We start from the raw sequence: 14,909 nt of genomic DNA, 5'->3' as shown, positions 1-14,909 counted from the left end.
CATATTTTATAGTTTTTATGAAGTAAAAATATCAGGTAAAATGAAAAAAATTATAAATTAGAATCATTTTCTTGATCTAGTAGTCAAGGATCAAGACAGTTACTTGTGTTAACTTCGGGCATAAAATATGAACAATTCGTTTATAATATCAAAAATCTTAATTAATAAATAACGAGTAGACTCAAAATCTAAGTAAAAACAACGACCCGTTACGATACACAGCAGTACGGTGAACGCCACACAACTATCTAGTTTCTTTCTGAGGCGATTCGGCCGACGGATGTCGTCCCTACTACGGCGACGCTCACGCCCTCTGTTGGTGTATACCAGTGGTTCCCAAGCTATTCTATTCTACGCCCCCTTTATATATTTTCAAAAATCTCGCGCCCCCCCTTTTTTAAATTGAAAAAAAATTGATCATATTTTTTTGTGTTCTTTAAAAATAAACTTTAAATTATTCAGAATGACTACTTTTTTATTGATGTTAATAATAATAATAATAATGGTAAATAAAAAAATACATAATGAAATTAGATGTTAATAATAATAATAATAATAATAATAATAATAATGGTAAATAAAAAAATACATAATGAAATTAATAAATAATGTTAATGCTGACAACACTTTTCCTTGGACAGTTTTTTTATGTTCGGCTCAATATTTGATAATGAACACCTTAAGTCAGATGCGACATCTAAACGATTTCTATGTTTGTTTTTTATAACTGCCATGCTGGAGAACCCAGATTCGCACAAATATGTAGATGAAAATTGTACAAGGACTTTTAAAGCTTCATTTGAAATTTCAGGATAAATAGGTTGGTATTTTACCCAAAATTCTTCCAAAGAGCTACCACTGTTAAAATCAATTTTCGCCCGTGAATCGTTCTTCAGCTCGATTGCCTGTTCTTGAATTATATCTGGCAATGTGTCTACGTTAGTACTGAATGGAGAACTTGTTAACATATATTGCCAACTTTTGTTCGAAAAATTTGGAAAATATCGAGTGAATTCATCAGTCAAACTGTCGAGATGTTTAATCACTATATCTTTCAATCCAGTAGGACAAAATGGTTCTTCTTCATCAGAGAGAAGTTCGTTCAGTCGACGGAAAGACGAAAAATTAGGAGTCTCTTTGTTTACTCGGCGTTTCCACAGTTGTATCTTTTCTAGAAATGAGTTGATAGTATCGTTCGCGATTATTACGTTTATATTCCTCCCTTGTAATTTGAGATTTAGGTTATTAATAGTCTCAAAAAAATCTGCTAGATATGCGAAGTAGAATGTGAAATTTTCATCAGTAAAATTTTCCCGAAGATCGTCTTTTCCTAATTGTAAAAGCATTATTTCGACTTCAGACTTTAATTCGTACAAACGCTCAAGCATATTTCCTTTGGATAACCAACGAACCTCGGTATGGAATAATAAAACAGAATGTTGGGCTGATAGCTCAGAACAAAGAATCTTAAAAAGACGTGAATTAAGAGCACTACTTTTGATGGTATTAACAATTTTTATACATACTTCTAGTACATTTTTAATTTCAAATGGCAGCGTTTTTGCAGCTAAGGCTTGGCGGTGTATTACACAATGAGAACCAATTATTGATGGATTTTTATCTTTTGCAAGCTTCACAAAACCCGATCGTGATCCTAGCATAGCAGGGGCACCGTCTGTACATACACCTACAACATTTTTCCATGAGAGGCCATTCTGATCAAAAAATATATCGATGGCAGACAAAACGTCACTGCCTTTTGAGGTAGAACTTAAGGCCTGGGAAAACATAAGCTCTTCTGCAATAGTCTTTTCATTTATAAAACGGCAGTAAACTAATAGCTGACAACAATTGGCCACATCAGTTGATTCATCACACTGAATTGCAAAGAATACGGAATTTTTTAATTTATGAATCAACTGATTTTGTATGTCCAAAGCTAATTCATCAATGCGTCGTTTGATTGTATTGTCTGAAAGAGATATTTGAGAAACTTTCCTTTTACTTTCTTCACCAAGTACTATTTCAACGGCTTTAAGTATGCTAGGCTTAATTAATGTTTCACCCAATGTATGTGGTTTCTTTTGCTGAGCCACCATAAAGGCGATGTGATATGAAGCTTCAATAATTTTTTCATTATTCTGTTGAAATTCTCCGGTTCTGTCAAGTTTAATTTTATTTAAAGAATTTTTTTTAGCAACAAAAAACTCTTTAGGTTTTTCTTTTAGCATCGGATGAGCTGTGGTTAAATGTCGTTCTAGTCGACTTGGTCGGAGAGCATCGTTACTTAACACAACGTGACAAATAACACACTGTGGCATTTGGATACCATCCTTTTGAATGAACGTGAAACCAAACTTTATATAATCGTCGTTATACAATCTTATTTTCTGTGGAGCCATTATTTTTACGTATGTACACTCGCGACGACTACGTACTACGATACTACGTGCAGTATGCGACTGCAAAACGAAACTAAATCGAGTTTAAACTAATCTAATAGCTTTTCCCTAACATCCTTTTATCGTTCCGATTAATTTACAGATAACGTAGCATAAAACTATTTATAGTTATTATCGGTTATCCATTATTGATACCCGAGAACCGATAAAGAGAACCAGTCTACTAATTTTATTTCTCTACGTTTTAAAATAAAAAAAATGTAATCAATAAAAATTGTCTTTCGTAAAAACTGCTTGCGCCTCCCCAGCAATGTGTACACGCCCCCCAAGGGGGGCGCGCCCCCCAGTTTGGGAACCAGTGGTGTATACATTTAATATTTGACTGTTTTATAAGCAGATTAAAATAGGAATTCATAATATTTCTCAAACTTATCATATAAAAACATGTTTTATAGTATTTATGAAGAATCAGCTAACATAATATCTATAGAAGTTAATAATAGTAAATTAGAATCATTTTCTTAATATAGTGGTCAAGGTTTTAAGAGATTAACTTGAGAATTGAGTGTTTTATAAACAGTTAAAAAAATGAATTTTTAATATTCGTAAAAATTATCATACAAAATCATGTTTTATAGTGTTTATGAAGAATCAGCTTACATAATATCTATAGAACTTAATAATAGTAAATTAGAATCATTTTCTTAATATAGTGGTCCAGGTTTCAAGAGATTAACTTGAGAATTGTGTGTTTTATAAACAGTTAAAAAATTGAATTTTTAATATTCGTCAAAATTATCATACAAAATCATGTTTTATAGTGTTTATGAAGAATCAGCTTACAAAATAGCTATAGAAGTTAATAATAGTAAATTAGAATCATTTTCTTAATATAGTGGTCAAGGTTTCAAGAGATTAACTTGAGAATTGAGTGTTTTATAAACAGTTAAAAAAATGAATTTTTAATATTCGTCAAAATTATCATACAAAATCATGTTTTATAGTGTTTATGAATAATCAGCTTACATAATATCTATAGAAGTTAATAATAGTAAATTAGAATCATTTTCTTAATATAGTGGTCCAGGTTTCAAGAGATTAACTTGAGAATTGTGTGTTTTATAAGCAGATAATAATATGAATTTAAAATTCGAGTCAAAATAATCATATAAAAACATGTCTTATAGTGTTTATGAAGCATCAGCTCAAATGAAATGTATGCAAGTTAATAATGGTAACTCTTATGAATGAAAATTACAAGTCAAAGGTGTTAACTAAAATTTTATTCAGATTATTAAGGAATCTCAATTGTTTCACTGCCATTAATTTACTATCAATTATATTCAATAACCCTTACACGCACATTACATAAACCCAATATTATTAGCAGTATCTTCTAGTCCATTTTCAGCATAGGATGTTGATACTTTCTTAAGTGGTAGAAATGTGAATTCATGTTTCTGCATGCCTTGAGTGATCTGACATACGTCAATCTGAAAAATTGTAGTAAGTTAATAATGTATAATTGTTAAAGAATAACTTGAGAATTTAGTATTTTATAGGCAGTTAAAAATATGAATATAAAATACGAGTCAAAATAATCATATTAAAACATGTCTTATAGTGTTTATGAAGTATCAGCTTAAATGAAATGTATGCAAATTAATAATGGTAAATTAGAATCATTTTCTTAATATAGTGGTCCAGGTTTCAAGAGATTAACTTGAGAATTGAGTGTTTTATAAACAGTTAAAAAAATGAATTTTTAATATTCGTCAAAATTATCATATAAAATCATGTTTTATAGCGTTATTGAATTATCAGCTTAAATGAAATGTATGCTAGTTAATAATGGTAAATTAGAATAATTTTCTTAATCTAATGGTCTGACTTTCATAACACTAACTTGAGAATTCACTGTTTTATAAGCAGTTAAAAATATGAATTTAAAATACGAGTCAAAATAATCATATAAAAACATGTTTTATAGTGTTTATGAAGTATCAGCTTATATGATATATATGGAAGTTGGAAATGGTAAATAAGAATCATATACTTAATCTAATGGTCTGGATTTCATGACACTAACTTTTTGTTACACTACTATTAATTGACTATCAATTATATTCAATATCCATTACTCGTACTATGCATAAAACTATTATTATTATCAGGATCGTCCAGTCCATTTTCAACGTAGGATGTTGAAACTTTCCCATGTGGTAGAAATGGTAATTTATGTTTCAATATGTCCTGAGTATATCTGGTGTACAGCCATCTAAAAAAAAATAGTAAGTTAAATATGTATAATGGTTGGAGGACAAAATGTCGCTACTAGATACCATAAGGAGAACGACAATTTTTATATAACAACTAGTACGTGGACAACACTGAGTAATTCAGAAAAGGAAACTATCAAAACATAAACTAACAGACAAACTTCATTTTTATACAAAATACATGAAAGGAATTTACAATTGAAACTTAAATACAAAAACGAATGTAGAACTGCAAAACATAGATAACAGATGATAATAAATAATAATTATGATAAGCCATAAAAGATAGTACAAATGTACCAGAATGGTTTGTAGAAGGAATTCAAATGTATTATGAGTGTAACTAAAGAATACATTTGTACAACAACTGATAATCGCTCCTTTTCAATACGAAAAAATGTTAAGTTGTATTATTCGTCAAAATTAACTTATAAAATCATATTTTATAGTTTTTATGAAGTAAAAATATCAGGTAAAATGAAAAAAATTATAAATTAGAATCATTTTCTTGATCTAGTAGTCAAGGATCAAGACAGTTACTTGTGTTAACTTCGGGCATAAAATATGAACAATTCGTTTATAATATCAAAAATCTTAATTAATAAATAACGAGTAGACTCAAAATCTAAGTAAAAACAACGACCCGTTACGATACACAGCAGTACGGTGAACGCCACACAACTATCTAGTTTCTTTCTGAGGCGATTCGGCCGACGGATGTCGTCCCTACTACGGCGACGCTCACGCCCTCTGTTGGTGTATACATTTAATATTTGACTGTTTTATAAGCAGATTAAAATAGGAATTCATAATATTTCTCAAACTTATCATATAAAAACATGTTTTATAGTATTTATGAAGAATCAGCTAACATAATATCTATAGAAGTTAATAATAGTAAATTAGAATCATTTTCTTAATATAGTGGTCAAGGTTTTAAGAGATTAACTTGAGAATTGAGTGTTTTATAAACAGTTAAAAAAATGAATTTTTAATATTCGTAAAAATTATCATACAAAATCATGTTTTATAGTGTTTATGAAGCATCAGCTCAAATGAAATGTATGCAAGTTAATAATGGTAACTCTTATGAATGAAAATTACAAGTCAAAGGTGTTAACTAAAATTTTATTCAGATTATTAACGAATCTCAATTGTTTCACTGCCATTAATTTACTATCAATTATATTCAATAACCCTTACACGCACATTACATAAACCCAATATTATTAGCAGTATCTTCTAGTCCATTTTCAGCATAGGATGTTGATACTTTCTTAAGTGGTAGAAATGTGAATTCATGTTTCTGCATGCCTTGAGTGATCTGACATACGTCAATCTGAAAAATTGTAGTAAGTTAATAATGTATAATTGTTAAAGAATAACTTGAGAATTTAGTATTTTATAGGCAGTTAAAAATATGAATATAAAATACGAGTCAAAATAATCATATTAAAACATGTCTTATAGTGTTTATGAAGTATCAGCTTAAATGAAATGTATGCAAATTAATAATGGTAAATTAGAATCATTTTCTTAATATAGTGGTCCAGGTTTCAAGAGATTAACTTGAGAATTGAGTGTTTTATAAACAGTTAAAAAAATGAATTTTTAATATTCGTCAAAATTATCATATAAAATCATGTTTTATAGCGTTATTGAATTATCAGCTTAAATGAAATGTATGCTAGTTAATAATGGTAAATTAGAATAATTTTCTTAATCTAATGGTCTGACTTTCATAACACTAACTTGAGAATTCACTGTTTTATAAGCAGTTAAAAATATGAATTTAAAATACGAGTCAAAATAATCATATAAAAACATGTTTTATAGTGTTTATGAAGTATCAGCTTATATGATATATATGGAAGTTGGAAATGGTAAATAAGAATCATATACTTAATCTAATGGTCTGGATTTCATGACACTAACTTTTTGTTACACTACTATTAATTGACTATCAATTATATTCAATATCCATTACTCGTACTATGCATAAAACTATTATTATTATCAGGATCGTCCAGTCCATTTTCAACGTAGGATGTTGAAACTTTCCCATGTGGTAGAAATGGTAATTTATGTTTCAATATGTCCTGAGTATATCTGGTGTACAGCCATCTAAAAAAAAATAGTAAGTTAAATATGTATAATGGTTGGAGGACAAAATGTCGCTACTAGATACCATAAGGAGAACGACAATTTTTATATAACAACTAGTACGTGGACAACACTGAGTAATTCAGAAAAGGAAACTATCAAAACATAAACTAACAGACAAACTTCATTTTTATACAAAATACATGAAAGGAATTTACAATTGAAACTTAAATACAAAAACGAATGTAGAACTGCAAAACATAGATAACAGATGATAATAAATAATAATTATGATAAGCCATAAAAGATAGTACAAATGTACCAGAATGGTTTGTAGAAGGAATTCAAATGTATTATGAGTGTAACTAAAGAATACATTTGTACAACAACTGATAATCGCTCCTTTTCAATACGAAAAAATGTTAAGTTGTATTATTCGTCAAAATTAACTTATAAAATCATATTTTATAGTTTTTATGAAGTAAAAATATCAGGTAAAATGAAAAAAATTATAAATTAGAATCATTTTCTTGATCTAGTAGTCAAGGATCAAGACAGTTACTTGTGTTAACTTCGGGCATAAAATATGAACAATTCGTTTATAATATCAAAAATCTTAATTAATAAATAACGAGTAGACTCAAAATCTAAGTAAAAACAACGACCCGTTACGATACACAGCAGTACGGTGAACGCCACACAACTATCTAGTTTCTTTCTGAGGCGATTCGGCCGACGGATGTCGTCCCTACTACGGCGACGCTCACGCCCTCTGTTGGTGTATACATTTAATATTTGACTGTTTTATAAGCAGATTAAAATAGGAATTCATAATATTTCTCAAACTTATCATATAAAAACATGTTTTATAGTATTTATGAAGAATCAGCTAACATAATATCTATAGAAGTTAATAATAGTAAATTAGAATCATTTTCTTAATATAGTGGTCAAGGTTTTAAGAGATTAACTTGAGAATTGAGTGTTTTATAAACAGTTAAAAAAATGAATTTTTAATATTCGTAAAAATTATCATACAAAATCATGTTTTATAGTGTTTATGAAGCATCAGCTCAAATGAAATGTATGCAAGTTAATAATGGTAACTCTTATGAATGAAAATTACAAGTCAAAGGTGTTAACTAAAATTTTATTCAGATTATTAACGAATCTCAATTGTTTCACTGCCATTAATTTACTATCAATTATATTCAATAACCCTTACACGCACATTACATAAACCCAATATTATTAGCAGTATCTTCTAGTCCATTTTCAGCATAGGATGTTGATACTTTCTTAAGTGGTAGAAATGTGAATTCATGTTTCTGCATGCCTTGAGTGATCTGACATACGTCAATCTGAAAAATTGTAGTAAGTTAATAATGTATAATTGTTAAAGAATAACTTGAGAATTTAGTATTTTATAGGCAGTTAAAAATATGAATATAAAATACGAGTCAAAATAATCATATTAAAACATGTCTTATAGTGTTTATGAAGTATCAGCTTAAATGAAATGTATGCAAATTAATAATGGTAAATTAGAATCATTTTCTTAATATAGTGGTCCAGGTTTCAAGAGATTAACTTGAGAATTGAGTGTTTTATAAACAGTTAAAAAAATGAATTTTTAATATTCGTCAAAATTATCATATAAAATCATGTTTTATAGCGTTATTGAATTATCAGCTTAAATGAAATGTATGCTAGTTAATAATGGTAAATTAGAATAATTTTCTTAATCTAATGGTCTGACTTTCATAACACTAACTTGAGAATTCACTGTTTTATAAGCAGTTAAAAATATGAATTTAAAATACGAGTCAAAATAATCATATAAAAACATGTTTTATAGTGTTTATGAAGTATCAGCTTATATGATATATATGGAAGTTGGAAATGGTAAATAAGAATCATATACTTAATCTAATGGTCTGGATTTCATGACACTAACTTTTTGTTACACTACTATTAATTGACTATCAATTATATTCAATATCCATTACTCGTACTATGCATAAAACTATTATTATTATCAGGATCGTCCAGTCCATTTTCAACGTAGGATGTTGAAACTTTCCCATGTGGTAGAAATGGTAATTTATGTTTCAATATGTCCTGAGTATATCTGGTGTACAGCCATCTAAAAAAAAATAGTAAGTTAAATATGTATAATGGTTGGAGGACAAAATGTCGCTACTAGATACCATAAGGAGAACGACAATTTTTATATAACAACTAGTACGTGGACAACACTGAGTAATTCAGAAAAGGAAACTATCAAAACATAAACTAACAGACAAACTTCATTTTTATACAAAATACATGAAAGGAATTTACAATTGAAACTTAAATACAAAAACGAATGTAGAACTGCAAAACATAGATAACAGATGATAATAAATAATAATTATGATAAGCCATAAAAGATAGTACAAATGTACCAGAATGGTTTGTAGAAGGAATTCAAATGTATTATGAGTGTAACTAAAGAATACATTTGTACAACAACTGATAATCGCTCCTTTTCAATACGAAAAAATGTTAAGTTGTATTATTCGTCAAAATTAACTTATAAAATCATATTTTATAGTTTTTATGAAGTAAAAATATCAGGTAAAATGAAAAAAATTATAAATTAGAATCATTTTCTTGATCTAGTAGTCAAGGATCAAGACAGTTACTTGTGTTAACTTCGGGCATAAAATATGAACAATTCGTTTATAATATCAAAAATCTTAATTAATAAATAACGAGTAGACTCAAAATCTAAGTAAAAACAACGACCCGTTACGATACACAGCAGTACGGTGAACGCCACACAACTATCTAGTTTCTTTCTGAGGCGATTCGGCCGACGGATGTCGTCCCTACTACGGCGACGCTCACGCCCTCTGTTGGTGTATACATTTAATATTTGACTGTTTTATAAGCAGATTAAAATAGGAATTCATAATATTTCTCAAACTTATCATATAAAAACATGTTTTATAGTATTTATGAAGAATCAGCTAACATAATATCTATAGAAGTTAATAATAGTAAATTAGAATCATTTTCTTAATATAGTGGTCAAGGTTTTAAGAGATTAACTTGAGAATTGAGTGTTTTATAAACAGTTAAAAAAATGAATTTTTAATATTCGTAAAAATTATCATACAAAATCATGTTTTATAGTGTTTATGAAGCATCAGCTCAAATGAAATGTATGCAAGTTAATAATGGTAACTCTTATGAATGAAAATTACAAGTCAAAGGTGTTAACTAAAATTTTATTCAGATTATTAACGAATCTCAATTGTTTCACTGCCATTAATTTACTATCAATTATATTCAATAACCCTTACACGCACATTACATAAACCCAATATTATTAGCAGTATCTTCTAGTCCATTTTCAGCATAGGATGTTGATACTTTCTTAAGTGGTAGAAATGTGAATTCATGTTTCTGCATGCCTTGAGTGATCTGACATACGTCAATCTGAAAAATTGTAGTAAGTTAATAATGTATAATTGTTAAAGAATAACTTGAGAATTTAGTATTTTATAGGCAGTTAAAAATATGAATATAAAATACGAGTCAAAATAATCATATTAAAACATGTCTTATAGTGTTTATGAAGTATCAGCTTAAATGAAATGTATGCAAATTAATAATGGTAAATTAGAATCATTTTCTTAATATAGTGGTCCAGGTTTCAAGAGATTAACTTGAGAATTGAGTGTTTTATAAACAGTTAAAAAAATGAATTTTTAATATTCGTCAAAATTATCATATAAAATCATGTTTTATAGCGTTATTGAATTATCAGCTTAAATGAAATGTATGCTAGTTAATAATGGTAAATTAGAATAATTTTCTTAATCTAATGGTCTGACTTTCATAACACTAACTTGAGAATTCACTGTTTTATAAGCAGTTAAAAATATGAATTTAAAATACGAGTCAAAATAATCATATAAAAACATGTTTTATAGTGTTTATGAAGTATCAGCTTATATGATATATATGGAAGTTGGAAATGGTAAATAAGAATCATATACTTAATCTAATGGTCTGGATTTCATGACACTAACTTTTTGTTACACTACTATTAATTGACTATCAATTATATTCAATATCCATTACTCGTACTATGCATAAAACTATTATTATTATCAGGATCGTCCAGTCCATTTTCAACGTAGGATGTTGAAACTTTCCCATGTGGTAGAAATGGTAATTTATGTTTCAATATGTCCTGAGTATATCTGGTGTACAGCCATCTAAAAAAAAATAGTAAGTTAAATATGTATAATGGTTGGAGGACAAAATGTCGCTACTAGATACCATAAGGAGAACGACAATTTTTATATAACAACTAGTACGTGGACAACACTGAGTAATTCAGAAAAGGAAACTATCAAAACATAAACTAACAGACAAACTTCATTTTTATACAAAATACATGAAAGGAATTTACAATTGAAACTTAAATACAAAAACGAATGTAGAACTGCAAAACATAGATAACAGATGATAATAAATAATAATTATGATAAGCCATAAAAGATAGTACAAATGTACCAGAATGGTTTGTAGAAGGAATTCAAATGTATTATGAGTGTAACTAAAGAATACATTTGTACAACAACTGATAATCGCTCCTTTTCAATACGAAAAAATGTTAAGTTGTATTATTCGTCAAAATTAACTTATAAAATCATATTTTATAGTTTTTATGAAGTAAAAATATCAGGTAAAATGAAAAAAATTATAAATTAGAATCATTTTCTTGATCTAGTAGTCAAGGATCAAGACAGTTACTTGTGTTAACTTCGGGCATAAAATATGAACAATTCGTTTATAATATCAAAAATCTTAATTAATAAATAACGAGTAGACTCAAAATCTAAGTAAAAACAACGACCCGTTACGATACACAGCAGTACGGTGAACGCCACACAACTATCTAGTTTCTTTCTGAGGCGATTCGGCCGACGGATGTCGTCCCTACTACGGCGACGCTCACGCCCTCTGTTGGTGTATACATTTAATATTTGACTGTTTTATAAGCAGATTAAAATAGGAATTCATAATATTTCTCAAACTTATCATATAAAAACATGTTTTATAGTATTTATGAAGAATCAGCTAACATAATATCTATAGAAGTTAATAATAGTAAATTAGAATCATTTTCTTAATATAGTGGTCAAGGTTTTAAGAGATTAACTTGAGAATTGAGTGTTTTATAAACAGTTAAAAAAATGAATTTTTAATATTCGTAAAAATTATCATACAAAATCATGTTTTATAGTGTTTATGAAGCATCAGCTCAAATGAAATGTATGCAAGTTAATAATGGTAACTCTTATGAATGAAAATTACAAGTCAAAGGTGTTAACTAAAATTTTATTCAGATTATTAACGAATCTCAATTGTTTCACTGCCATTAATTTACTATCAATTATATTCAATAACCCTTACACGCACATTACATAAACCCAATATTATTAGCAGTATCTTCTAGTCCATTTTCAGCATAGGATGTTGATACTTTCTTAAGTGGTAGAAATGTGAATTCATGTTTCTGCATGCCTTGAGTGATCTGACATACGTCAATCTGAAAAATTGTAGTAAGTTAATAATGTATAATTGTTAAAGAATAACTTGAGAATTTAGTATTTTATAGGCAGTTAAAAATATGAATATAAAATACGAGTCAAAATAATCATATTAAAACATGTCTTATAGTGTTTATGAAGTATCAGCTTAAATGAAATGTATGCAAATTAATAATGGTAAATTAGAATCATTTTCTTAATATAGTGGTCCAGGTTTCAAGAGATTAACTTGAGAATTGAGTGTTTTATAAACAGTTAAAAAAATGAATTTTTAATATTCGTCAAAATTATCATATAAAATCATGTTTTATAGCGTTATTGAATTATCAGCTTAAATGAAATGTATGCTAGTTAATAATGGTAAATTAGAATAATTTTCTTAATCTAATGGTCTGACTTTCATAACACTAACTTGAGAATTCACTGTTTTATAAGCAGTTAAAAATATGAATTTAAAATACGAGTCAAAATAATCATATAAAAACATGTTTTATAGTGTTTATGAAGTATCAGCTTATATGATATATATGGAAGTTGGAAATGGTAAATAAGAATCATATACTTAATCTAATGGTCTGGATTTCATGACACTAACTTTTTGTTACACTACTATTAATTGACTATCAATTATATTCAATATCCATTACTCGTACTATGCATAAAACTATTATTATTATCAGGATCGTCCAGTCCATTTTCAACGTAGGATGTTGAAACTTTCCCATGTGGTAGAAATGGTAATTTATGTTTCAATATGTCCTGAGTATATCTGGTGTACAGCCATCTAAAAAAAAATAGTAAGTTAAATATGTATAATGGTTGGAGGACAAAATGTCGCTACTAGATACCATAAGGAGAACGACAATTTTTATATAACAACTAGTACGTGGACAACACTGAGTAATTCAGAAAAGGAAACTATCAAAACATAAACTAACAGACAAACTTCATTTTTATACAAAATACATGAAAGGAATTTACAATTGAAACTTAAATACAAAAACGAATGTAGAACTGCAAAACATAGATAACAGATGATAATAAATAATAATTATGATAAGCCATAAAAGATAGTACAAATGTACCAGAATGGTTTGTAGAAGGAATTCAAATGTATTATGAGTGTAACTAAAGAATACATTTGTACAACAACTGATAATCGCTCCTTTTCAATACGAAAAAATGTTAAGTTGTATTATTCGTCAAAATTAACTTATAAAATCATATTTTATAGTTTTTATGAAGTAAAAATATCAGGTAAAATGAAAAAAATTATAAATTAGAATCATTTTCTTGATCTAGTAGTCAAGGATCAAGACAGTTACTTGTGTTAACTTCGGGCATAAAATATGAACAATTCGTTTATAATATCAAAAATCTTAATTAATAAATAACGAGTAGACTCAAAATCTAAGTAAAAACAACGACCCGTTACGATACACAGCAGTACGGTGAACGCCACACAACTATCTAGTTTCTTTCTGAGGCGATTCGGCCGACGGATGTCGTCCCTACTACGGCGACGCTCACGCCCTCTGTTGGTGTATACATTTAATATTTGACTGTTTTATAAGCAGATTAAAATAGGAATTCATAATATTTCTCAAACTTATCATATAAAAACATGTTTTATAGTATTTATGAAGAATCAGCTAACATAATATCTATAGAAGTTAATAATAGTAAATTAGAATCATTTTCTTAATATAGTGGTCAAGGTTTTAAGAGATTAACTTGAGAATTGAGTGTTTTATAAACAGTTAAAAAAATGAATTTTTAATATTCGTAAAAATTATCATACAAAATCATGTTTTATAGTGTTTATGAAGCATCAGCTCAAATGAAATGTATGCAAGTTAATAATGGTAACTCTTATGAATGAAAATTACAAGTCAAAGGTGTTAACTAAAATTTTATTCAGATTATTAACGAATCTCAATTGTTTCACTGCCATTAATTTACTATCAATTATATTCAATAACCCTTACACGCACATTACATAAACCCAATATTATTAGCAGTATCTTCTAGTCCATTTTCAGCATAGGATGTTGATACTTTCTTAAGTGGTAGAAATGTGAATTCATGTTTCTGCATGCCTTGAGTGATCTGACATACGTCAATCTGAAAAATTGTAGTAAGTTAATAATGTATAATTGTTAAAGAATAACTTGAGAATTTAGTATTTTATAGGCAGTTAAAAATATGAATATAAAATACGAGTCAAAATAATCATATTAAAACATGTCTTATAGTGTTTATGAAGTATCAGCTTAAATGAAATGTATGCAAATTAATAATGGTAAATTAGAATCATTTTCTTAATATAGTGGTCCAGGTTTCAAGAGATTAACTTGAGAATTGAGTGTTTTATAAACAGTTAAAAAAATGAATTTTTAATATTCGTCAAAATTATCATATAAAATCATGTTTTATAGCGTTATTGAATTATCAGCTTAAATGAAATGTATGCTAGTTAATAATGGTAAATTAGAATAATTTTCTTAATCTAA

The 14,909-nt window shown here is 27.9% G+C and overlaps 1 protein-coding gene across 1 annotated transcript; it reads right to left on the bottom strand.

Annotated features, from left to right (window-relative positions):
• Positions 1-337: 337 nt before the first annotated feature.
• Positions 338-2,721, bottom strand: LOC132927800 (SCAN domain-containing protein 3-like). The gene has a single exon (XM_060992387.1). It carries the CDS (start codon positions 2,400-2,402, stop codon positions 612-614), a length of 1,791 nt encoding a protein of 596 aa, XP_060848370.1. The 5' UTR covers positions 2,403-2,721; the 3' UTR covers positions 338-611.
• Positions 2,722-14,909: the final 12,188 nt, after the last annotated feature.

The sequence above is a fragment of the Rhopalosiphum padi genome, chromosome 3, assembly GCF_020882245.1.
Source record: "Rhopalosiphum padi isolate XX-2018 chromosome 3, ASM2088224v1, whole genome shotgun sequence".
Lineage (NCBI taxonomy): Eukaryota > Metazoa > Arthropoda > Insecta > Hemiptera > Aphididae > Rhopalosiphum > Rhopalosiphum padi.
This window is presented reverse-complemented; position numbering and strand designations above follow the sequence as displayed.